Source organism: Acomys minous, assembly GCF_964271855.1.
Source record: "Acomys minous genome assembly, chromosome: 9".
Lineage (NCBI taxonomy): Eukaryota > Metazoa > Chordata > Mammalia > Rodentia > Muridae > Acomys > Acomys minous.
The window spans coordinates 7019789-7044600 of NC_140490.1; the positions used below are offsets into that span (position 1 = coordinate 7019789).

Below are 24812 nucleotides of genomic sequence, written 5' to 3' on the forward strand. Positions count from 1 at the left end.
ATGGAATGTGAACCGTTGGAGATGTGTGGGGCTGCAACGAAAGTGCTAGAGGGTGTCAGAGCCGAAGGAGCAGAGGCAGGAATTCAGGAGAGTAACGCAGTTGGCGGCTTCCTTATTACCACCCAGGTGTGCAGGCGGAGGACAGGAAACACTCCGGGAGGGTGTTTGGGATAGTATTAACAGCAGTAAGATGAGGTCGGTGTGTTTGACAAGACATACAGATGACCCACACGCTGGTTGAGTATCAGGAGATACTGGCTGCCTGCTGTGTACAACACGGCAGGATCTCAGGCGACCTAAAAGTAGAGAAGGGGAATCTGAGTAGCTAAGGAAAGTTACAGAAAGTGTACAAGATGTGTAGTGGCTGTAGAATAGTGTGCAAAGGCTAGGGCTACCAAAAAAAAAAAAGAGAGAGAAAGAAAAAAATAAAATGTTGGAGGCAACTTGATTTGCCTTGAACAGCAAAGCTGAAGAGTAAGTTAGAATTTGAAAAGAACAAGATTAGGAGGCAGGCATAGGTGTTTAGTGCAAAACGGAGGCGGGGGCTCTTCCTTGTGTCTGTCTTTATGCAAGGTCCATGACCTGTCCTAACTTTTCTAGGGTGGGAACAGAGACATCACTTCTTAGAAAATGGGGACTATATTCTGTACTTAAATCCAAACAATGATTTGAAATATTATCCTGAGCACCTTTTAAGATACTTTTACTTTTAAAAAAATAATTTTTTTTAAAAAATTTTATGTGCATTGGTATATTGCCTGCATGTATGTCTGTATTCAGGTATCGGATCCCCTGGAATTGGATTTACAGATAGTGGTGAGCTGCCACGTGGGTGCTGGGAATGGAAGCCAGGTCCTCTGGAAGAGTTGCCACGTTCTCTTAACATCTGAGCCATCTTCCCCTCTTCCCTGAGAGGCTGTTGGTGACCACCCATGAAGGCAGGAGGAGCAGAGGGAGGGCTCAGGACTCCGAAGGCTGTGAGCATGACATAGAATAGCTTCCAAGACCAGCTGCAAGGAGACAGGTCAACTTTATTCCAAGGGCAAGGGGAGGATACAAGAAAAGGGAAGCAGCTAGGAGGAATCTGATAGGCCGGTCACAGTGCACTTCATTTGCATTAAACAGCACCTGCTCACCGCCTGTGCAGGCGCACACTACCTAATTATCCATTAGGTGCCGGGGAGGGCAGGGCTAGCAAGGAGCTGTGCCAAAGGCCATAGCTTAGATATTGGTTAGAGGCATCTGTGTCTAAAGACACTCTCCAGGAGAGGACAGGCAGAGAACAGGAGGCCTTGCTGAGGAGAGGGAGCTTAGAAAGGCTGTCAGGACCGGGAGGACTGCAACCTCAAACAGCAGCGTCCTCCAGCATCTCTCCAGTCCTGAGTGGCTTTATTTTTATTCTTTGTGTTTGGGAGTGAATACTAGCGGTTGCAGGCCTTGCCTCTGAGCTTCAGCCCCATTTTGAACACTCTTTTTCCTGTGTTATGTCCAGTTACCCCTGTGGAACACAACAGCGCCATTCCTCGTGCCATGGGCTCTCAACAGAGCCTTCTGTAGCTTTAAGGAGCATCTTCCCGTTTTGTTCCTCAGATGAGCACCAAGACTTGCCCTTTCATCAAGTCTTCATGATAAATTCAGTTGTTTGTTTGTTTTGGTTTCTGGTCCTTGAGGTTAAATCTAGTGGTTCATGTGTGAAAGGCAAACTGTCTACCACTAAGCTGTGTTCCCAGCCCTCATAATAAACGTGTGTGCTAACAGGATACTTGGATCTGAAATCTAACATAGTCCCCTCTTAGAGTGAAATTCCTTACGGGCAGAGTCCTTGTCGCTGGTCCCTATAACTTAACATTATGCCTGGTACAAAGAGCGTGGTTGCTGTTTTACACTTGTATAGGAATGTTTTGGTCTCAAATCCCAGCTAAAGAGGGTTACGTTTCCCATTTGAGTGATAGTTTACATTCCCTTGTTAAAGATAGTCAGCTGTGATTTGGCCCTTAAAGCCCTGAAACCCCCCGACTTTAACCATATTACACCATGGCCGTGTATCCCAGAATCCAAAACTAAGTGCGACTGATTTGGAAAGGAAAAACATACACACCGCAGCCTTGATGTGCCCACGTTTGATAGGCTACCCCTGTAAATCCCAAAGTGACTGAGGAAAGAATTCCACCTCCAGTTTCTGCCTTTCTCCTGCAGGGAAACCGTGATGAAAACCAGAGTGTAAACCACCAGCTGGCTCAGGAAGATGCTCAGCGCCTCTATCAGGCCGGTGAGGGGAAGCTAGGGACCGATGAATCCTGCTTCAACATGATCCTCGCCACCAGAAGCTTCCCGCAGCTGAGAGCCACCATGGAGGCCTATTCCAGGGTACGGACTCTTCCCAAGGTTTGGAGTGCATCCCAGGGCATCAAAACGCTTGACTCTGTCATTTTTTTTGTTTGTTTGTTTGTTTGCAGATGGCCAATCGAGATTTGCTGAGCAGCGTAAGCCGAGAGTTCTCTGGATACATTGAAAGTGGTTTGAAGACCATCTGTAAGACTCTGAGGCACTCTGCCTCACTTTGTTTTCTGTTGAATGATTCCAGTAACCTCCCCAGAGTCTGCTTAGGCAGGAGCTGAGTGAGTCCTGTGTTTGATACAGGATCCTATGAATGGTTGATGGTGTGTGTCCAAAAGGATTGATGATTTGTTTAAGGTGATTTGACTTTCATTTGTTATCTTTATTGAGTACTGTGAGAAGACTGCTGTCTACTGTAGCTCTCCCTTTTACTGAATGAGAAAGACACAAAACACCTTTTTTTTTTAAAGTTAATTTACTTATTTATTGAGACAGGGTTTCACTATGTAAATCTGGTTGGCCTCAGATTCACAAAGGTCCACCTGACTCTGCCTAAGTGCTGGGATTAAATGGGCACGCCCCCACATGCAGCACACGGAGCACCGTGTTGAACCCGCAGAACACACCATAGAAGTGTTCAACACAGTGAGCCTCTTCAGTGTGTTTCTGGTGATCTGGCGCCCAGGTGTTTGGGGATTCTGACCACAGACGCCACAGGAACGAGGCTCTGCCCACACCTTGGTGATGGCAGTGGAGTGCCTGGGAGTGTTCCTGTAGTGACTGTGCCTAAAGCGATGGTAGTGGGCAGTGTGTACCCTCTGCCATCTGTGGGAACTCACCGTGCTAAGTAAGTTTCCAGTGACTCAGAGTTCCAAATGTTTGAAATCCAAAGATCTTCAAATCTTTGACAATCTGTTTTCTCTTCAACTGTATTCATAACTTTTTCTCAGCCAAATGATTGTGTGTGTGTGTGTGTGTGTGTGTGTGTGTGTGTGTGTGTGTGTGTGTTGAACATAGGGCCTATGCATGGTAGATAAGGAGCCATATCCCCAGCCCCTAAAAGACACTTTCATATCCTTTAACCTAATTGTATTTACTGTGTGTGAGAATGTGTGTGTGGTGGGCACATGCATGCCACTGCACACGTGTGGAGAATGGAAGACATTTCACGGAGGCAGTTCTTGCTTCCCCCTGTAAGCTGGATCTCGGGGGGGGGGGGGGGGGGGAGTCAAATTCAGGCTGCTGTCCGTAAGTGCCAAGGCCCCCCTGGTGGCCCTCAAGATTATATTCTTAATGTGAAGAATTCAGATTTTTATCACTTCTTTGATTAGTACGTTACTTCGTCTAGGGTACACTTGCTAAGGATTGGAGAATTTCACACTGTAAAGAACCAGCATCAGTGCGTCTGTACAGAGAAAGTGCCTGTATTGCTAGAGCGAGCCCTCTGGCATTGAAAGTTGCCTGCTGACACGGCGGCAGAGATTGAGATGTGCTGAGAAAAGTCATTATCCACACACTTCAGTTTTCTGTGTAAAAAGGGATGCAGGCTTAAAGCGGTACATGAGCCACCAGTGGCGTACCTCTGTACCACACACAGGAGCCGGCTGGCTGGTCAGGCCCAGACTCCATTCTAACGCTTGTGTGCCTTGCAGTGCAGTGCGCCCTCAGCAGGCCTGCCTTCTTCGCTGAACGGCTCTACCACTCCATGAGGGGTGTGGGCACAGATGACTCCACGCTGGTCAGGATTGTGGTCACTCGCAGTGAGGTGAGACGAGGCGGCACTTCCCGGGTCACTTTGTGCTTGATTTAGAACGGTGATTTCATCGGTGTCCAGGACCATGAAACCCTGAGGAGTGATGTGCCCTCCGTGCGGAGACTGCAGCAGTAAACAGACTCATGCCCCTCAGTGAAGACAGCACAAAGCCTTTCCTACTTAGAGTTTATGGGAAATTGCAAGCTTTTTGGTTTTGGGGTTTTTTTTTGTTTGTTTGTTTTTTAAGGAGACTGGGGTCTCGTTAAATTGTCCAGGCTGACCCCAAACTCTTGAGTTCAAGTGGTCTTTTGCCTCAGCTGCCTAGTAGCTGGGACTACAGACATGCATCATGTGTCTGGCTTGCTTATTAATTGATTGTTTATTATTTTTTGGGTTTTTTGTTTTTTGTTTTGCAGTGCTGGGAATCAAACCATGGTGCATGCTTGTGCGTGCTAAGCAATTACTCTGTCACTGAGCAAAGCTTTGGTTCCTGGCTTATTCTTTTACTTGGCATGGAAAAAATGAAAATACTTATGTAGATTCATCTGTTACGATGTCAACATTAGCATCCTTATTAATTAGAAAATCTTTAATCAGTTTCTACTTTATATATTGGTATATTTTTTAATTTTTATTTTATTTTTGTTTTGTTTTGTTGAGACAGGGTTTCTCTGGGAACAGCTCTGGCTGTCCTGGAACTCACTTTGTATCCAGGCAGACCTCAAACTCACAGATACCTACCTGCCTCTGTCTCCCAAGCGCTGGGATTAAAGGCGTGCGCCACCATGTCCAGCTTCATTTATATTTTTAGTTGAAAGTTTATATTATTAAGTAATACTACAGAAGGTAGTCTTTTTTTTTTTTAGAAAGGCAAACAAAATTTGTGGTTTTTGTTTGGTTGATTTTGTTTGAGACAGGGTCTCTTAGAACTCACTGTGTAGACTAGGCTGACCTCAGACTCACAGAGATGCTTTTACCTGTACCTCCTGACTGATTAAAGCCGTGTGCCACCATGCCTGGCAAAATTTTTAAAATCTTGGTATGTGTTTATGTGTACACTTAAATTATCTAAGTAGAATCTATTCTTTTATAAAAAAATTTATGTGTATAGTGTTCTGCCTATATGTACACCTGCATGCCAGAAGAGGGCATCAGATCACATTATAGATGGCTGTGAGCCACCATGTGGTTTCAGGGAACTCGAGACCTCTGGAAGAGCCAACAGTGCTCTTAACTTCTGAGCCATCTCTCCAGCCCCCAGAATCTATTCTTAAATTCAAATAAAATACACATAATAAAGTTCACTGTTTTACCCATTTTAAGTGTACCTTGGCAGTAAATATAGTCACATAGTTCTACACTGTACATCTTCTAGAACTTTTTCCATATTGCAGAGTTGAAAATTCATGCTCAAGAAGCAGTCACCCCTGCCCTCCTCCTCCTCCTAACAGTCAGCAGTTGCCACAGGACCTTCTGTCCTGCGTTGATGGCACCAGGTTCCCGGAGCAGTTGGAGTCACGCAGGTTTTTGAGATTGGCTTCTTGGACTTAGTGGAGACTTCCCAGAATGTGAGATGGCATCGTATGTCAGAAGTTTCATTTTAGGGCTGAATAACAACGCGCTGTATCTGTGTACAGCTCTGTCCACTTGTCTGTCTGTGCATACTTGCTTTGCTTCTGCCTCCTGCGCTTTATGAAAGCCGCTGTGATGCGCATGGAGTATGCTAATCCCTCAAGTCCCAGCTACTTCTTTGGGAATAGAGCAAGAGATGCAGTTGCTGGGTGACAGCAAAATTCTGTAGAACCTTTCTTTAATCACCACACTGTTCCCACCAGGGGTGTACAAGTGCTCCCACTTTTTGGCACCCTTACCAGCACTCACTATATTATACATGTTGTATAAAGCTACCCTGTTGTCAGATAACTATTGTCTATTCTCAAATGACTGATATTTAGTAACAGATGTCACTCATATCACATCTGTCCAGTGTTTTCAAAAGTAGCAAACAAGATCTCCACTGGTGGTGTCAGCACCAGTTTGAGCAATAATTCTGGAATGTTGGGCATTTGGTGTTTGTCCTTCCTAAATTCTGATTATTATGTATTTATTATTAGGCAAACAAATGCATTTTCTTTTTAACAGATTTTTTTTCCTGTCCTGTCATTTCTTACAGATTGACCTTGTTCAGATAAAGCAGATGTTCACCCAGATGTATCAGAAGACCCTAAGCACAATGATCGCAAGTGACACGAGTGGCGATTACAGAAAGCTGCTTCTGGCCATTGTTGGCCAGTGAGAAGGATTGTTTTTTTAATGAATGAAGCTATTCAGAGCTTATCCTTCCAAGCAAGGACACCTGCATGCAGCCATGTCAGACACCACCAGAGCAAAGCAGCTTTTTGTTTGTTTGTTTCTTTGTTTGTTTTTCGGGACAGGGTTTCTCTGTGTAGCCTTGGCTGTCCTGGACTCACTTGGTAGACCAGGCTGGCCTCGAACTCACAGTGATCCACCTGCCTCTGCCTCCCGAGTGCTGGGATTAAAGGTGTGCGCCACCACGCCCACCCGGCTACAGAGCAGCTTTTTACTAAGGACTGTGTCAGGGGACGTGCTTGGTTTGCACATGTTACTACTGCCTTAATTCTAATGTCACTTTTCCTTTCTATGTCAAATCAGTATAAAAGCCATATCAGTAATAGAGAAATGCTATAATATTTGTAAAGCTTCATTGTTACCGCTGTTATTTTAATCGGGATTTCAAATTGAATAAAAACCACAGTAACCTAACATGCTGGTCTGGTTTGTGCCGCTCCCCAAGACCAGCTCCAGGACTGGCGAAGAGGAGAGAAGAAAGGTGGGTCCGCACACTAGGGAGAACTGAGCAGCCGGTGAACGGCTGGTTAAGGGAAACCAACCGTTGTTTGAACAACTAGCTAGAGGAACTAGTTGCTGAGGAGAGGTTGAGGAACGGAGCAAAAGGAAATACTTGGAGACTCAAGCATATGTCATACAAGCTGAAGGTCTTAAATCCCAGGAGAACTTTTCTTCTGTCTCTGTCCTGCTTACTGACTGACTGATCCCTTGCTCGTTGTCACCCATCTTTCTACCTCTCTTCTTCCTTGCTGTTGCCCATCTATCCGTCTCTCTTGACTTAAACAATACTCAGGAAAGTTTAATCATAAATTTCTCCGGGCTAAAGCCATTGTATTTACAAGATTGTGGTAGCAGCATAGCTTGAGCTAAATGTTCTCCAATAAAGAAAGAACTTGACTTACTCCCAGTCCCAAACCAACAGCTATGCTATCTAAGCCTGGGCTGACTGCCAAGGGCTCCTCTATTGTAAACCGTCTGTGAAGTATGATGCTCCAAGCCCACCTAGTGCTCTCAAAGCAGATCCTAAGGAAACATTTCTGCAGGTAACAGTATCTAGCCAGGTGCTGTTATGTCAAAGCCTTAACTTTCTTTCATGCTGTTTCTGCTTGGGTGCTCACAGAGCAAAAAACTCTATCTCAAGCCTTTGACCAGATGCCCTCTTTCAACATTCTCAGTGGGTAAAAGGTTTTCCCTGTATGATTTTCCTTAAGGGCTGAGAAACAAAAGAGAAAAAACAGTTTTAGGAGATATAGCAGATTTCTTTACAAAATCACACCTGGACTATACAAAATATGTAGGGGCAGTGGTGATCAGCCGGAGGTCTCTGGAACTTTGTCAAGAAAAGACTCTGCAACTTGTCCTGATGTCTGTGATAGGTTGGAGTTCAGAGTGTGAAAAGCCACAGTAACTCACACCGATAGCTGTTTCCTGCTACAAATGGACAGAGACTCTGCCTCAGCCAGCAGGACTAAAAGGCCATATGATGTTCACTTAAATAAGACGAGCTTACGTAAGCAAACCCTTAACTCTTCAGAGATTTTGGAAACTTCACTGATGTTCTTGAGACACGTTTCCATTCCAAGGCCAGCTGTTAGGATGATTCACGCCATGTGGCAGGAAAGCCTTGCTGACCACCAGGCAGCTCTGACAGCGGCGGCCTGTGCAAGGCTGGCCCTCTAAGCTGCAGAGACTCCAGATGTCATATTATCTTACTAATAATCAGAAATGCTCCCGAGGCCATGTGTGTCAGTCTGAATAAGCAAATTGCTTCACCACACTGGACTTGGTAGGCTTGGGTGTCCGTCGTTATCTCCTTGGATTCTCTTGGCAATCGTGTTTAAAATCTGTTGGTCGTAGCTGTTGTGTATTTCTCAACTCTCAATTCACTCTTTGGCCTGTACTGTCTGCTCTTACATCTTGCCTAGTACCTTCTAGACCAGTCCTTTTATAAGGTACTATGGAATAGAGAAGCCTGAGTCCTCTTGTTATTTTCTGACAAAAAAGTCAACAGTGGCTTTTAGAAGGTTTATATTATGTTTCAAATGATGTATGTATGTGCGTGTCTTTGTGTGGGTACAGGTGCCCATGAAGACTGGAGGCATCAGGTGACCTGGGGTCCCCTGGAGCTGGAGTCACAATCAGTTCCCACCCAGCATAGGTGCTAGGAGGCAGACGTGGGCCTCTACAAGAACAATTCACACTCCTAACCTATCAGTCAGTTGGGATTTTGATAGCAATTCATTAGACCCTGCACACATACTCCTGATGATATTATTAGGTACGGTCAGCGCTGGAGGCCAAGCTTAGTGGTATAGTGTGTGCTCTGCATGCACAGGAAGCATCTGGCTATGTAGCGCTAGCTGGCCTGGAATTTGCTGTGCATATCCAGCCTGAGCTATCCTAGCCTCACTCTGTAGACCAGGCTGGCCTCAAACTCAGAGATCCACCTGCCTCTGCCTCTCTGCAGCCTGGGATTACATGAGTATGCCACTGTGCCTTTTTTAATTTTTGGTTTTTTTGGGGGACAAGGTTTCTCTGTGTAGCCCTGGCTGCCCTGGAATTCAGGCTGTAGCCCAGGATATCCTCGAACTGGAGAGATCCGCCTGCCTCTGCCTCCCAAGTGCTGGCATTAAAGGCGTGCGCCACCACCGCAGACACAGAGGCAAAGGGCACGGAATCACTTGGAACTAGCTACCCTTTGGGTACTGTGACTCGAGCTTGGGTCCTGTAGAACACAAAGGCCCTTAACCGAAGAACGATCTCCTAAGGTCCAAGAGTCAGCATTTAAGATACTGGTATTTTGAGGAAAAGACCTAAATTATTAGTTTACTTTTGAAGGGAAAAAGGCTTTTGTGTTGTCCAGGCTAGCCTCAAACGCCTACGCAAGCCATGCTTTGCCTCAGCTTCCCAGGTAGCTGGAACAAGAGGCAGGAGCCACAGCACCCTACTAAAAAGTATTCACACGTGTTTCTGGTAAAAGGCTTTTTTCTTTTCTCCCTCCTCTCCCTCCCTCCCTTCCTCGTTCCCTTCTTCCCTCCCCCCCCCTTTCTGTCTCTCTGTCTCTGTCTCTGTGTCTATCTCTGTCTGTCTCTCTCTCGTTTTTTGAGACGTGGTCTAACTAGGCTTCTTTAACAAAAGTTCCTTTTAGTTTTATCATTCTACCCAAACTTGCAAAAAGAAAAAGAGACAGCACTCAAGGGGCGTGGTTTTCAGAGCACAAGCTTGGACCTTCCTTCCGGGAGCTGGGAAAAACAAGTTCTCACGAGACCTAGCTGGTTGCTATAGTTACAGACAACATGACCTGCGTCTGTCTCAAGTAAGTTAGTTACTCCCTGTTAGAGGCCGTAAGTAAAAGTGTTATTCCCACTCCGCAGACCTTTTCTTCCAGGATTTCCCACTCTTCTCCTTAAGCTAAGGCCAGGTTGAAAGCCCAGCCCAGCTATGCCCAAGATCTCGCCTTACCCAGAGCAGGGTCCAGCCATTTCTTCCTCCATCTGGTCCCCTTGTCGCTGGCTGCGGTGTCGCTGCTTCTGAGCCTGTGACAGGAGCGCACGCCTTGTTGAAGGCAAGAGCAAGAGTTGGGCATTTGTCTAGGGGCACAGTTGTGCAGTAAGAAAGTCTTAAATCTCCACGTCTGGGACTGTGGATCAGAAAAGTGCTTGCTTGCACAGAGTGCGTGAGGCTCTGTGCTGTCTGCCCAGCAGCGCGGGGTAAACCAACAAAACCTCTATCCTCATAAACAAGAAGGGAGAACAGGCTGGCTTCACAGCACACTGTGAATGGGAGAGAATCTTCATGGACTAGGAAGTGTTTAAAGTTGATGAATAACTGTGGTATCTGCTCTTAGAAAGATAGACGGAAGAGGAAAAAATAGGAAGGCAAAGAATGCAAAGGTTCCAAAGTATTCACTAGGACGCGGAGGAGGCAGCTTAACCCAGTAACACAACAGAACTATTTCTCCGCTTTGGTCTCCAGATTTATTCTCGCATTATGATCCAAACATACTGAGGTGCTTGATTAACTTTTTGGCATTTGTCTTTGAACCTTTTAACGTCTTTTCTTTCTGCCTAGAACAGCCTCCATTTAAAACTATTCTTTTTTTTTTTTTTTTTTTTCTGTAAACACATGAGGCAGTTTATTGGCGGTTAAAACTATTCTTTATCGCTGGGTGTGGTGGCGCACTCGGGAGGCAGAGGCAGGAGGATTGCTGTGAGTTCGAGGCCAGCCTGGTCTACGAAGTGAATCCAGGACAGCCAAGGCTACACAGAGAAATCCTGTCTCTAGGAACAGAAACAAACGAACAACTACAAAACCCTGTTCTTTTAGCTTCAGGTCCCCTCCCATGAGATCTTCCCGGTATGCACAGTCACACACACGCAGTTAGGTCTCAGCGGCAGCACATCCCTGCTCGGTGATGACTGGTAAGATAAAAAACTTGTATGAAACCCAGTTTCCTTCTTCCTGTATGGGATATGTAAAGGCTTTAGTATGTACAAGTCATAATCAAAGGTTAATTCCCTCCCCATCCCCTGGTTCTCTGTCAGGCTCCTGTCACAAAGCTTACATCTCCTGGTCTGTTTATGCATCGCTCCCTCACTAGACTTGGGGCTTATATCTTTTCTCTTCTGTCCTCTGAATCTAACCCTGTCTCTAACTTAATAAAGTTTGCTCAGTTAGTGAGTTTGACAGAAATGGAATGGATTAAAATTTTTAAAAGTCAGTCAAAGACGTGTGTGTGTGTATGTGTGTGTGTGTGTTTGTGTTAATCTAGGACAAAGAAGATAAACAAGCTAATTCGTGTGGTACAAATTTACCAGAGAGACAGGGCCCGGCACAAAGAGGCGTTCCAAATATTCATTTGTAAGGAAATCACCAGTGCCACTGAGGCCCTGAGAGAGCCTAGAAGCGTTTGGGTAAAGAACCTAAGGCTTTTAGGCAAGCACAAGATTGAGGGAGTCAGCCAGGCGTGGTGGTGCACACTTGTAACTGCCTGTAATCCCAGCACTTGGGCGGATCTCTGTGAGTTCGAGACCAGCCTGGTCAGCAAAGCGAGTCCAGGATATCCAGGGCTATACAGAGAAACCCTGTCTGGGGGGGAAAAAAAGTAAAACAACGACAACATAAGATCTGACGGAGTTGCTGGGAAAGGGGGGGGGGTAACTAGGGAGCCTGAGGGGGCAGGTGGCTGCTCTTTTGGCATCACCCACCCCAGCGAGATATAACTCAGTATGCCCTCACAGGCGAGTTCTGCTTCAGGTTTTAAGTTTATGTTCAGTAAACATCTAAAACAAAAATTCCCTTTATGACCGATCCCTTTGTGAGAGGTCCAGTCACGTCATCGCTGTCATTGGACGTAGCTCAGATCCTCTCCATTGCTCCTGTTTGTCTCTGACTTTTCCCCTTTATCCCCCACCCCCAAATAGCCTGCATCTGCTTTCATGTAATGTGTGTTTAAACCTAGGCTCCACACGCGAGAGGGAGTGAGATGCTTGTCTTTTTCCCCTTACATTATCCTTTTTCATCCCTCTTCCCTTTATCCCTTCCTCTTCCTACATACCCCCTCTACTTTCTCATCATATATACTACACACACACACACACACACACACACACACACACACACCTCATATGAGAGAAAATATACACATATGCCTTGCTGAGTCTGAGATGTTTTCCTTAATACAATAATATCCAGTTCCACCCATTTTTCTATTACTAGCATAAGTTCATTCTCCTTTACGGTTTCTTGTATATGTATAGCATGTATATGGTATGTATATAATATGTTCTTTATTCATCTTGTGAGCTTCCAGGTTGCTTCCATACCTTGACTGCTGTGAGTATTGATGCAGTGAGCACCTGAGAGTGGTATGGATGGATAATATGTTTTATTTTTACTTGTTTATGTGTATGTATGTTTTGCTTGAATGTATGTCTGTACACCAAGGCCTGGTGTCCTTGGAGGTCAGCAGACCATGTCAGATCCACTGGAATTAGAATTACAGGCGGCTGTAAGCCACCATGTGGGTGCTGGGATGGAAGCAGGGACCTGGGAGACAGCAGTGCTCTTTACCACTGAGCCATCGCCTGTGCCCCCCGCCACACACACTTTAAAACATTTTTTTTGAGACAAGGTTTCTTCTGTGGTCCTAGCTGTCCTGAGCTCAGTTTGTAGACCAGACTGGTCTTGAACTCACAGAGATCCACCTGCCTCTACCTCTGGAGTGCTGGGATTAAAGGTCTGCGCCACCACGCCCAGCGTCTGCCCCTTATTTTTATTTTCTTGAGGAATCTCCATGTGGATTATCACACTGGCTGTGCTAGTTTACTTGCCTGGCAGCAATTTGTACGAGGCTTGTTCTCATCATAGTCTGCTCCAGATTGAATTATAAAACCCAGCCTTTGAGGGGGAAAAAAAACCAGACTGGGGTGTGTGGTTCCCTTAGCATGGTCCCTGCATAGCATTCATGAAGGCTTGGATTTGACCCACAGCAGAGCATAATCTCAAATCATCCCAGGAGGTAGAGGCAGGAGGATTGGGAGTTCAGGGTCATCCTTAGCTGTCTAAGATCCTTTATTTGTCACTGTGATAAAAAATACTCTGACAAAAGTAAGTTAAGGCGGGGAAGGCTTGATTTTAGCTCACAAGTCCACATCACCATCTACCACGGTAGGGAAGCCAGACCCCAGAAGCTTGGGGAGCCTGGTGACATTCGTCAGCAGTCCAAGAGCAGCTTGTGCCTGCTGCCAGTGCTCACTTGGTTTTCTCCACTCATACAGTCCAAGATCCCCAGCCCAGGGAATGCTGCCACCCACAGTGGGTCAGTCTTTCCACCTCAACATGACCAAGACCGCCCCTTAGAGGCATACAATCCCAGGAGATTGTAGACTTGTCACGTTGACAGTGCTAACTAGTTCTCACATGGCTAACCTGGGCTATGTGAGATCCTGTCTCAAAACAGACATACTTATTTAGTGGGACAGTGTTTGTCTGTGTCGCCCTGGGTGACTGGTTTTGAATTCACCATGTAGACCAGGTTGGCCTAGAACTCACAGTTGTCCAGCCTCAGCTCCCCGAGTGCTGAGGTTACAGAGGTATATGTTATCACACCTGGGCAATAATTTACTTTTGAAATTGTTTGTAAAATTATTTGAAAATACACATAGAGAGACATATGTTTTTGTTGTATCAAGATTCTGTAAAAACTAAGACACAATCTAGGAAGGGAACCTCTCAGACTACGGAGGAGATGCAGGGAGAACAGTGGGTGATGGATGGGGCTCCAAGTCCCTGTCCTTTGCATTTCATAGGTCAGTGGTGTGTTTGGGAACCCTTAGCATCCCTTTAGTTGAGCCGTGCTCATGGGACACCTCCTGAAACCACTTCCTGTCCAGCAGCAGGAGTGGCAAAGGGGGATTAAACAGCGCTGGTCTATGATGTGTCTGCAGCTCCTGTGGTCCTGGGTGTGGTGTGGTACAGACTCGTCTGTTAGTTACCTTCACAGAGGCCAAAGAAGACCAGAGAGACTTTGACCGAGTGCTGACATGGAGCCTGTGTCATCCCCAAGCAGAACGGTGCACATTACTGTGACCAATGGATATGATTTGGTAAGTTGACTCTTGGAAAAGAGCATGGGGTGGGGCAAGATTGAAGTTTTGCATCATTTTTCTCTCATGTGGAGGAGCATAGCAATCTTCTCCACTGTGCTCCGTGTGGTTAGTTTATACAAGTCATAATGTTGTGTGTCTAAAATACTTCGCCTTTTGAGTACTAGATCTTACAGGGTTTGAACAAATTGTTTCTGTTTTGCCGTGATTTTCTCCCCCCTCCGCATTCCCTTTTTTCTAAGACAGAGTTTCACTAGCTCAGGCTGGTGTCAAATTCACTGCAATGCTCCTGTCTCAACCTCCCAGATGCTGAATTTTAGCACGAGCCACCACATCTGACTTATAATTCCTTTTTTCCCTTTCTTTTCAAAAGGATCTTTCTGAATTCTCTCTATGATTAATTTCGCTTTACTATTTCAAAAAATAGACCTGTAATAACTACTAAAAAATAGGTGAATAATGAAATGGGAAAATGTTTATTGTCCTGAAGTTACATAGCTGTTCTTTAAAAAAATATAATTATCTCTGTTTAATATTGTATATTATATATATACATATACATATATATGTATATATACATGAACTATATTTACAAAAACCATAAAACTATATTCTGAAGTGTTAATAGTGCCCATACATTAAAATAAGGCCACAGGAAATTTAATTCCCTGTGTAATTTTTTTTACTTTTTTGTTCTGTTTTGCTTTGTTTTGTTTTCGAAGCAAGGTTTCTCTGTGTAATAGCTCTGGCTGTCCTGAACTCGCTTTGCAGACCAGGCTGGCCTCGAACTCACAGGGATCCACCTGCCTCTGCCTCCCAAGTGCTGGGATTAAAGATGTGCGCCACCATGCCCAGCTATTTTTCTCACTTTTTAAAGATGCGACAGTATATTTTTATAATCAGACAATACAAAAAGTGAGTTTTAAACTTTAGTGACACTTCAGTAGAATGTTGCGGTTAGCTAGAACTGCATTTTTAATGATTTTCTAATTTGTCTCATTTTGTGTTTGTGGTGAAGCATGTTAGAGAAAAACAGAAAATATTTATTCCAAGTCCAGATAGGTTGTCAGATACACAGGAAAATTATACATTTGGAACTCTAACATGAAGCTTCTACCCACAGAAAGGCTTCAAAGGAGACACCCCAGTTACTTTTGTCCGTGCAGAATTCAACCAGGTAGTTCTCGGAGACTCCGCAAAAATCACCATCTCTCCCGAAGGAACTGCAAAGTACAACTTTACCAGCAGCATTGAGCTCAACCCAGATGGTGGAGTCACTTTAGATGACCTCGCCCACAAACCTTTATTCCGTGAGTCCCTGTGATGGGGGAAGAACATGCTCCGTAACAGCGCGGTGGCCTTTGTTTTGTCTGCTTCTGCTACCCAAAACCATGACATGCTAGTTTTAATCAGTTTTTTTCTAATTTTCTCTTTTAGATGTTTCCTTTATATCTCAATATTTATAGTTGCCAGGTTTTAGGGGGAAGCGGTAAAAACAGCAGCAGCAGCAACAACAAAAGCCAGGTGTGGTGGCACACGCCTTTAATCCCAGCACTCAGGAGGCAGAGGCAGGCAGATCTCTGTGAGTTCGAGGCCAGCCTGGTCTACAAAGTGAGTCCAGGACAGCCACAGCTACACAGAGAAACCATGTCTCAAAAAAACAAAACCAAACCTCACAGACCTTGATGCAGACTTTTACATTGTTGATTGTTTATTTGATAGTCCAGCATAACTGGACATCCTGTGGTATCTGTGCTTTTGTATACACACCATCCTGATGGCCAGCTTCCATCTGCCTCTCCTGCTAAAGGATGAGCTTATTAAAATCAGGGCTGTATTTAGTTTATTCCAGAATTTTCAATTCCTAGAAATAGCTGCAGCACAACAGATGCTCAAATATTCTTTGCTGAGTGAATTAGATGGATAGGTGGATAGTTTCTGTGTCTATGTCTTTATAGGTTTCCATGTGTAGGTCATATATTTATCTCTGATGTAATTTGGAACAAATTACACTTGTGTTCTAGCTCATTTACTTCATTTTGTTTTAATCTGCGCTCGCGCTCTCTCTCTCTCTGTGGGTGTGCGTGCATGTGTGTTTAGGCGAGTTGTGTGCACATGTGTTTTGGTGCGCGTACATGTACATGTGTATATGTGCAGAGGCCAAAGATCAATGCCAGGTGTCTTCCCCTGTTACTGTCCACCTCGGTTTTTGAGATAAGGTCTCTCCCTGGCTGGCCAATTATCTCCAGGAATCCAGCTGTCTCAAGATTAGCCAACCCCCACCAGAACATAATGTCTTACTAAATGTTTTATTGCTGTGAAGAGGCACCATGACTATGGCGACTCTTACAAAAGCATTTGGTTGGGGCCTCTGCCTGCATTCAGAGGCTGAGTCCGTTATCATCCTGGCAGGATGGTGGCACACAGGCAGACATTGTGCTGGAGAAGCAGCGGAGAGTTGTACATCCGGTTCAGGAAGAGAGAGAGATACTGGGCCTGGCTTGAGCGTTTGAAACCCCCAAGCCCCACCCCCCAGGGACACACTTCCTCCAACCAAGCTGCACTTACTCCAACAAGGCCACACCTCCTATATGAGCTTATGGGGGCCATTCTTTTTTTTTTTAATGGGAGCCATTCTTTTTGTTTGTTTGTCTGTTTGTTTCGAGATAGGGTCTCTCTGTGTAGCCTTGGCTGTCCTGGACTTACTTTGTAGACCAGGCTGGCCTCCAACTCACAGCGATCCACCTGCCTCTGCCTCCCGAGGGCTGGGATTAAAGGTGGGCGCCACCACGCCCAGCCATGGGGGCCACTCTTATTCAACCCACAACACCTGGACGCACACGTGCTTGCCACAGGCTCCCAAGTTTTATGTGGGTGCTGGGGCTTTAAAGTCGGGTTCTTACACAGCAGGCACTTCACCGGCTGAGCTGTCTCTCAAGTCCCATGTGTTTTCATCTGTAGTCTTTGTATTACTCAAGGACTCTGTGGAGGAACAAAACCAACTAAATGCATGTATGTTAGGCGGGGGCTGTTAGACTGAGTTGTATGATGTGGTTAGGATGGTCGGCCAGCTGCTGTCTCACCCTGGAAGGACCGGGAACCCAGTAGTCGCTCACCCCACTAGACTGCGTTCTGAGCGGTCCCATCCTGGAGCTGGATGAATCCTGGGGAGTCACTAATCTTGAGGCCTGAAGAATGCAGGCTTGAAGAGGTTGCTTCTAAGTTCAGTAAAAGAATCAGCAGTGGGGCTGGAGAGATGGCTCAGAGGTTGAGAGCACTGTCTGCTCTTCCAGAGGTCCTGAGTTCAATTCCCAGCAATCACATGGTGGCTCACAACCATCTACAGTGAGATCTAGTGCCCTCTTCTGGTGTGTAGGCACACATGCAGGCAGAACATTGTATATATAATAAATAAATAAATCTTAAAAAAAAAAAAAAAAAAGATTTAGCAATGGTTGCAGAGGCGTAAAACTTGCCAGAAAGAGTGAAGGCAAGGATGGATAAGGAAGAGCATCTTCCTTATTTTTTATTTGAGCTTCGAGTAATTTGATGAAAACTCCCTGAGAGAGTACCCAACAGCTTGCCTTTTCATTGATCCCGGGTCCATCAGCATGAAAGGGGCACAGCCACAGGTCTTTATTTTTGATTTTGTAATTTTCCAGTTTTTTCAATGACACATCTAGGGGTACTCACCAAACCCACAGAACTCTAGATTGCCACCTCAGAGATACAAGGCTTGGAGAGGCATGCCACATTCCAGATCTTGCAGTCTGTCTCTAATGTTCTTCCCATAAGAACTCTTGGAGTAAGAGTCTCAGGATCCTCTTAAGGGACAAGTTCTCTGGCTTAGCCATTCCAAGCATCAAGTGTGGTCTCCCTGGTAACCAGCTAACTGTGCAGGGGTCCGTCCCAACCTTGTTCTCACTGCTTCTCCCTTTCTTCTTCACTTTGCTCTGTGTTTCTCTGAAGTCCAGAATAAAAGACTTCTTGACTGTTTTCTTCCTAACCATAATGTACAAAGAAAGCAGAAATGAAGAGTTCTTTTAAATGTGTAGCCAAAGCCACAAGACAGAAGCAGTCCCCTAGCTCCTGGGAGAAAGGCAAGAGCTCAACTTGGAGATTTTGGGCAGTGGACGTTGGCGAGCATATGGGAGTTGTGGGCCACGGGAGAGAGCAGTATTCCAAAAGCTGGGAGTGATTTGGGTGGTTTTAATGTTCAACAAGGACCAGGCCTTGGGCTGCCATGGATGGGAAGGTGACATGTCCCCTAATACAACTATGGCTCTGAAAAATCCAATCGTAAAAGTAAATCGTCTCACCATCCTCTTTCTTTAGAAAGAAAAAAAAAAAAGAGTGTTTGTTGATAATTGGCAGAGACAGGCATGTGTTCACCACACACAAGGAGCTTCTGTGTAACAAAAGTCAGCCATATCCTAGGCCGTAGCAAATACAAAAGTATTCAGATGAAGTTCTCCTCCTTGTTTGGTCATTGAGTCAGAGACTTGCGATGGAGGGGACTTAGCCCTGAACTCATTACACAGCCCGGGTTAGCCTGGGTTCTCCAGCTGAGGTCATCTGAGGTCTGGGCACACACATTTGGGGGGTGTGTCTGTCTGGCACACACATTCGGGGGGGGGGGTGTGTCTGTAGAGTAACCTTGAGCTCTGAACCTTCCACCGCAGCTGGAAGAACACTGGAAATTTAAAACAAACCAAAAGCTCAGGAATGATTGATGGGACTCAGTAAAAAAGAGAACGTAAAGCCAGGCGGTGGTGATGGTGCACGCCTTTAATCCCAGCACCCGGGAGGCAGAGGCAGGCGGGTCAGTTCAAGGCCAGCCTGGTCTACAAAGTGAGTTTAGGATAGCCAAGGCTACCCACAATGAAACCCTGTCTCAAAAAGCAAAGCAAAGCAAAACAAAAATCTATGGAATGCCCAATGAGTACCATGCGAATGCCAATGCCCTTGAGTCTCTGGAACTGGAATTGTGGATGGTCATAAGTCACCATATCAGTGCTGTGGGTTGAATCCTGGTCCTCTGGAAGAGCAGCCAGTCTCAGCCACCGAACCATCTCTCCTGCCGATCCCCCCTTCGAGAAAGGGTCTCACTATACATCTTTGGCTAGACTAGTACTAGCTCTGTAGACCAGGCTGGCCTCAAACTCCCAGAAATCCATGTGCCTCTGCCTCCAGAGTGCTAGGGCTATAGCCGCATGCTGCCGTGTCCTGCTCATAAGCCTAAAGATTGAGGGTGCTGAATGAACCTAGTGGGAATGAGATCCATGCTAAGAAAATGTCACAAACTGTGCTGGGGACGAGGGTGGAGTGGTAGAGTCCTTGCCTAGTGTGCACAAAACCCTGGCTTTGATTCCCAGCCATGCATAGACCAGGCATAGTAGTTGTGCTGGATAGTTTTGTTGTTGTTTTGTTTGTTTTTCTAGACAGAGTTCCTCTGTGTAGCCTTGGCTGGTCCGGCTGGCCTCAAACTCACAGTGATCCACCTGCCTCTGCCTCCCGAGTGCAGGGGTTACAGGTGTGTGCTACCATACCTAGCTTTGTTACTGTATACTTTTATGTTAACTTAACACTGGCTAAAGTCAACTAAGAAGAGGCAACCACAACTAAGAAAATGCCTCAGGGGTGTGTGGAACTGAAACTGGAGGATCATGTGAGGAGGGAGAGGAGGGAAGATGCAGACAAGAAAGGGGATACAAGGAGAGACAGCTAAAATTAAGTTCTATTGAGGAGTAGTTTGAAAACCTAGTACAATAGAAGCTTACACACACACACACACACACACACACACACACACACACACATACATATATACACACATGCAAGTGATCTAAATGAAACCACCAAATAATGGGAGAAATAAAACTCCAGCTGGCCATTTCTTGTCACCAAATGAACTTCCAGTACCAGAAATGAGTTACATCTAATTGAGTTGTTGGCCAAAGGGGACCTATGGGAACACCTAAACAACCCAGGCTGTTGCCAAGACGGTAGATTGCTCTCCACAAACTGACAGCAAGTCAGATTTGCTTTGTAGAACAGGCTGGCCACAAACTCACAGAGATCAGCCTGCCTCTGCCTCCAGACTGCTGGGATCACAACACCCAGCTGGAAGCCTGTGTTCTAATGAGAAACAGAAGGAGGTGGGTACAGGTGGGAGGGGAAGTGGAAGGGAAGCTGGGAAGAATGGAGGGAGGGCATGGTGCTTTGAATGAAAATGCCCCCCCCATTATAGGGAGCAACACTATTTGAAAGAATCAGGACTTGTGGCTTTGTTGGAGTGGGTGTGGCCTTTAGCAGAAGTGTGTCACTGGGATGAGCTTTGACCCAGTGTCTCTTCTTACTGCTGGCCTGTTCAGATGTAGAGCTCCCAGCTCCTTCTCCAGCACCATGTCTGCCTGCGTGCTGCCATGTTTCCCGCCATGATGACAATGGACTAAACCTCTGAACCTGTAGGCCAGCTCCAGTTCAATGTTTTCCTTTATAAGAGTTGCTGTGGTCATGGTTTCTCTTCACTGCAATAGAAACTCTAAAAAAAAGAAAGGAACTGTAATTGGGATACATTGTGTGACAAAAGCATTCTCTTCTCAATAAAAGGAAAGAAAGAGTTAAAACTGATAACTGATAAGGAAACTCTCATACAATTGACTTTCAACATTGAATGTTGGACTGAAGAGAATTAATATTCAAATACCTAAATTTTGGTATTAAGATATTTGAAAAAACAAAAAAGAAAATGCTTCTACTTGGAAGCCAGAGGCAGGCAGATCTCTATGAATTTGAGGCCATTCTGGTCTATATAGTGAATTCCAAGACAGCCAGAACTTCATAGTGATATTCTGTCTAGATAGATAGATAGATAGATAGATAGATAGATAGATAGATAGGAAGAAAATGCCTCCATAAGATGAAGTTGTAAGCTGTAAGCAAGCCTGTGGAGCATTTTTGTTTTTGTTTTTTGAAACAGGGTTTCTCTATGTGTAGCCTCGGCTGTCCTGGACTCTCTTTGTAGACCAGGCTGGCCTTGAACTCACAAATATCCTTCTGCTTCTACCTCCGGAGTGCTGGGATTATAGGCGTGTGCCATCGCCATCACTGCCTGGCTTGTGAAGCATTTTTAAAATCAGTGATTGATGTCAGAGAGTCCATCCCATTGTGGGCAGTGCCATCCCTGGGCTGGTGGACCTGGGTTTTAGGAGAAAGCAGGCTCAGCAAACCACAAGGAGCAAGCCAATGAGCAGCAGCCTCCATGGCTTCTGCATCAGCTCCTGCCTCCAGGTTCCTGCTCTGAGTTCCTGACCTGACTTCCTTCAGTGATGAACAGTGACGTAGTTCAAGTCAAACAAACCCTTTCTTCCCCAACATGCTTTAGTCTTGGTGTGTCATCATAGCACTGATAGCCCTAACTAGTTCAGGAGTGCACCTGTAATCCCAGTACTCAGGAAGTAGAGGAAGAAGGATCGCAAGTCAGGGTCATCCTTGGCTACATAGCGAGCTTGAGAACAGCCTGGAATACATGAGATCCTATCTGAAAACATTAATTTCTAAAAATGCTCAAGTCGGCAGTTTCGTCATGTTGTCCAGGCTGACCTTAAACTTGGAATTCTTGCTTCTACCTCTTAAGTGCTGAGATTACAGATGTGTACCACCACATCTGCCAGTAATTTTTTAAAGATAAATACAATAGGAAACAGTGGTTCTTTCAGGTGATAAGGAGTAGTAGCTTGGTTGCCAGAGGGTGGTGTCCATCAGCTGCCTTTACATGTCTGTGCTGCCTGACTCTGAGGTAAAATCCATTCCTTAAAACCTACAGCAGAAAGTTCAGACGTCACAGAGCTACTGACTCCTCACTGTCTGCCTGAAGTCCCTGGTGCGCCTTCCTTGGTGTCAGGAGAAGTGTTCCGGCTGCTGTTGCTGTCTGTAGTGGGGTTTTGATCTGAAGCCTCATGCAGGCATTCTTACCACTGTGATAGACACACACACACACACACACACACACACACACACACGTCAGAATTCACTTTCTTTAGGCTGCGCTTGCGGCAGCTTTGCCATCTGATGGAGGGGCTAGACGCATTCTTGTTTTCTTTGCTCTGACTTTTCCAGTTACCATGACTGAAGTTTTACCAAAGGAAAAGAAACAGAAGGACGAGAAGACCCTGACACTTGGCCAAGCTGTGGTGGACCTTCTTCCTTTACTAGAAGGTCGGGAGTATAATCTACCCAAAAGCCAAAAATAACCAGCCTCATAAAACCTAAGCCCAGCACTGTGTAAAACCCAGCTTCTATGGCTCTGACAGATTCCGGTGGGAAGTGAGGTCATGCCTGTGCTCTGGGCTGACCCTTCCCTCTTTGGTTCACCTTGACCTTCCAGGAGAGGAATCATTTGAAACAACGGTCCCATTACACCCTGTGCAGGGGTCGCCCTTGGAAACTCCTTCACCACCAGGCTCTAAGGTAATCTGAGTTTTAGGTCTTAGTGTCTTCAGCCTGCCTCATAATCAGGTGAGTGCCATGCATTAGGCATTTCCTCACACAATACCTACAGGGCTAGGGATGAGTAAAGGAAAGTCCTGCCTCATAGATTGTGACCTGGCTTGATGAATTGATGAGGCAAAGAGCAGGCTACTTTGCCCAGAAGCATGTTAGGGAGGGCGTAACTCTAGAAGTGCTTCTTGTGCTGCGGCCACTGGGTTAAATTATATATGACAGTGTATTACCCAGTTAGGCATGGCAGCCTGTCTCTGGTTAATTCAACAGTACCAGCCAACACCTCCTCCTGAACTCTAGAATGTGAGACTTTGCAATGTACCAGGGTTCCCTGCAGTGGCACCCTATAAACACCTAAGACACAACATCCTAAAACTGGACTCACTATCTTCCCCTAAACTTGCCCTTCCTTCCTTCCTCCCTCTCTCCCTCCCTCCCTCCTTCCCTCCCCTCCCCCACCCCCCACAAGGTTTCTCTGTGTAACCTTGGCTGTCCTGGAGCTCACTCTGAACACCAGGCTGGCCTCGAACTCACAGCGATCTGCCTACTGTGCCTCCCATGTGCTGCGATTACAGGTGTGTACCACCACCCCTGGCAATTTACTCTTTCTTCTATCCTAATGCCTTGGGCTGATGGCATTGCTCATCCATGAAATTACACAATGGGACCCGAGCTGCATCCACAGATGCTAACTACAGCCAGTCTCCAAACACAGCTGATTTTACCTTCCAAGTGTCTTTAGACCCTTTCTTTTCACTGTTCTCCTGCTCAGTTTCTCCCCAGCTTTCGTTGGATCATTATGAGTAATTTTGGCACATGACCTTGTCTCCCCCACCCCCCACCCCCCCACCCGCGCGCGCGCGCGCACACACCCACACCCATATCTGCCTTCCTATTGCTTACATAGTGACTTAAAAGCAAATCTGATCGCATCTCTTCCTGCTCAGTGTGGCTCACGGTTGTGTCCACTGCATGTGTGTCAGGGTCCACGTCCCTGGTAACGGGACCCTCCCACATCACCAGCTTCATTCACAGCGCTCCTGTTCTGACACACTCTGTTCCAGTGTCCTAAACTACTTCCTTACCTTTGGGCTGAAGATAGCACACTGTTTCAGTCCCTTTCACAATAGCTTTCCTTGGGGCCCAGAATTATTTTTTTCTTTATTTCCTTTGCTGATCTAAGTCATAAACTCCTTGATATCCTGTAAAAGCAGGCTCATATATCATTGTTTCCTATTCTTCTCCAAACCGGAAATTAATTATTCTCTTCCTCTTTGGTGCTTCTCAAGAAGAGTATTTTATACAGGATTTGTTGTAAAGCTATAATGAAAAACTTTGTAAAGGAAGACAATGTCTCTTCTTTATCAGCAGCATTATTACAAGCAGTACACACTTAAGGGGCCGGTGAGGTGGCCAGTGGGGGAACACACTTGGCTGCCAAGCATTGAGTCCAGCCCTAGAGACCTACAAAGTAGAAGAGAGAGCTAACTCCCACAAGTTGTCCTCTGACCACCCAACCCTTCACATAAAAACTAAATAAATGCAAAAAAAAAAAACCTAAATAAATGCACATTTAAAATTGTAAATACACATTTAAACCTTTATATTGTATTGTGCAAGAATGTTAGGGGCACATGCACACACATACGTGTCAAAAATATTTTATTATGAAGCACTATACTTAAATTATAAAAATAATCATAAAAGAGTGGGCATGGTGATACATATCTTCAATCCCAGCACGCGGGAGGCGGAGGCAAGTGGATCTCTATGAATCTGAGCCTAAGTTGGTACATATAGTGAGTTCAGACCAGGCAGGGCTACGTAGTGAGACCCCATATAGTAATAGCAATAATGACAATGACGATGATGATGGTGGTGGCGGTGGTGCACTTGCCATACAAGTGAGAGGACCTAGGTGTGAACTCCCAGAATCCATGTGAAGCCAGACATGGGCCTTCACATCCTAGTGGAAAGTAGTCAAGGTTGTCCTTTACCCTTCACATGCTCCCAGTGGCACCTGTGTGCCTGAACACATACACACATCATACATACATGCATCCCACGTTAAAAGCACTCAGTCCCATCCCATGTGGGTGGTTGCATTCAGCACGGAACCATCCAATTCCTTCCCTGTATGTATTTGTGCTTGTAATTTACCTCACCACTGTAGAATGAAACGGTCTCCAGCTCACCATAAGATTCTCCAGTTTTCCTTTTGACTCTTTTATTTTTGGTTT

General features: G+C 45.6%; 2 protein-coding genes across 9 annotated transcripts in view; both read left to right on the top strand.

Annotated features, from left to right (window-relative positions):
- The window catches only part of ANXA7 (annexin A7), a 31915-nt gene extending 25041 nt beyond the window's left edge, over positions 1–6874 (top strand). For all 4 annotated transcript variants that reach the window (XM_084793883.1, XM_084793882.1, XM_084793885.1 and 1 more), the window contains 4 exons: positions 2197–2367; positions 2457–2532; positions 3990–4102; positions 6264–6874. In XM_084793883.1, the coding sequence (XP_084650009.1) occupies positions 2197–2367; positions 2457–2532; positions 3990–4102; positions 6264–6386 (483 nt within the window). In that variant the 3' untranslated portion in view covers positions 6387–6874. The remainder of the gene's footprint in view (positions 1–2196; positions 2368–2456; positions 2533–3989; positions 4103–6263) is intronic.
- A 2811-nt stretch (positions 6875–9685) lies between these two features.
- Positions 9686–24812, top strand: part of CFAP70 (cilia and flagella associated protein 70) — a 67744-nt gene continuing 52617 nt past the window's right edge. For 3 of the 5 annotated variants that reach the window (XM_084794935.1, XM_084794938.1, XM_084794939.1), the window contains exons 1-5: positions 9686–9776; positions 13909–14067; positions 15191–15377; positions 22189–22287; positions 22457–22539. In XM_084794935.1, coding sequence (XP_084651061.1) covers positions 14005–14067; positions 15191–15377; positions 22189–22287; positions 22457–22539 — 432 coding nt within the window. In that variant the 5' untranslated portion in view covers positions 9686–9776; positions 13909–14004. The other 2 variants (XM_084794937.1, XM_084794936.1) reach the window with 2 other exon arrangements.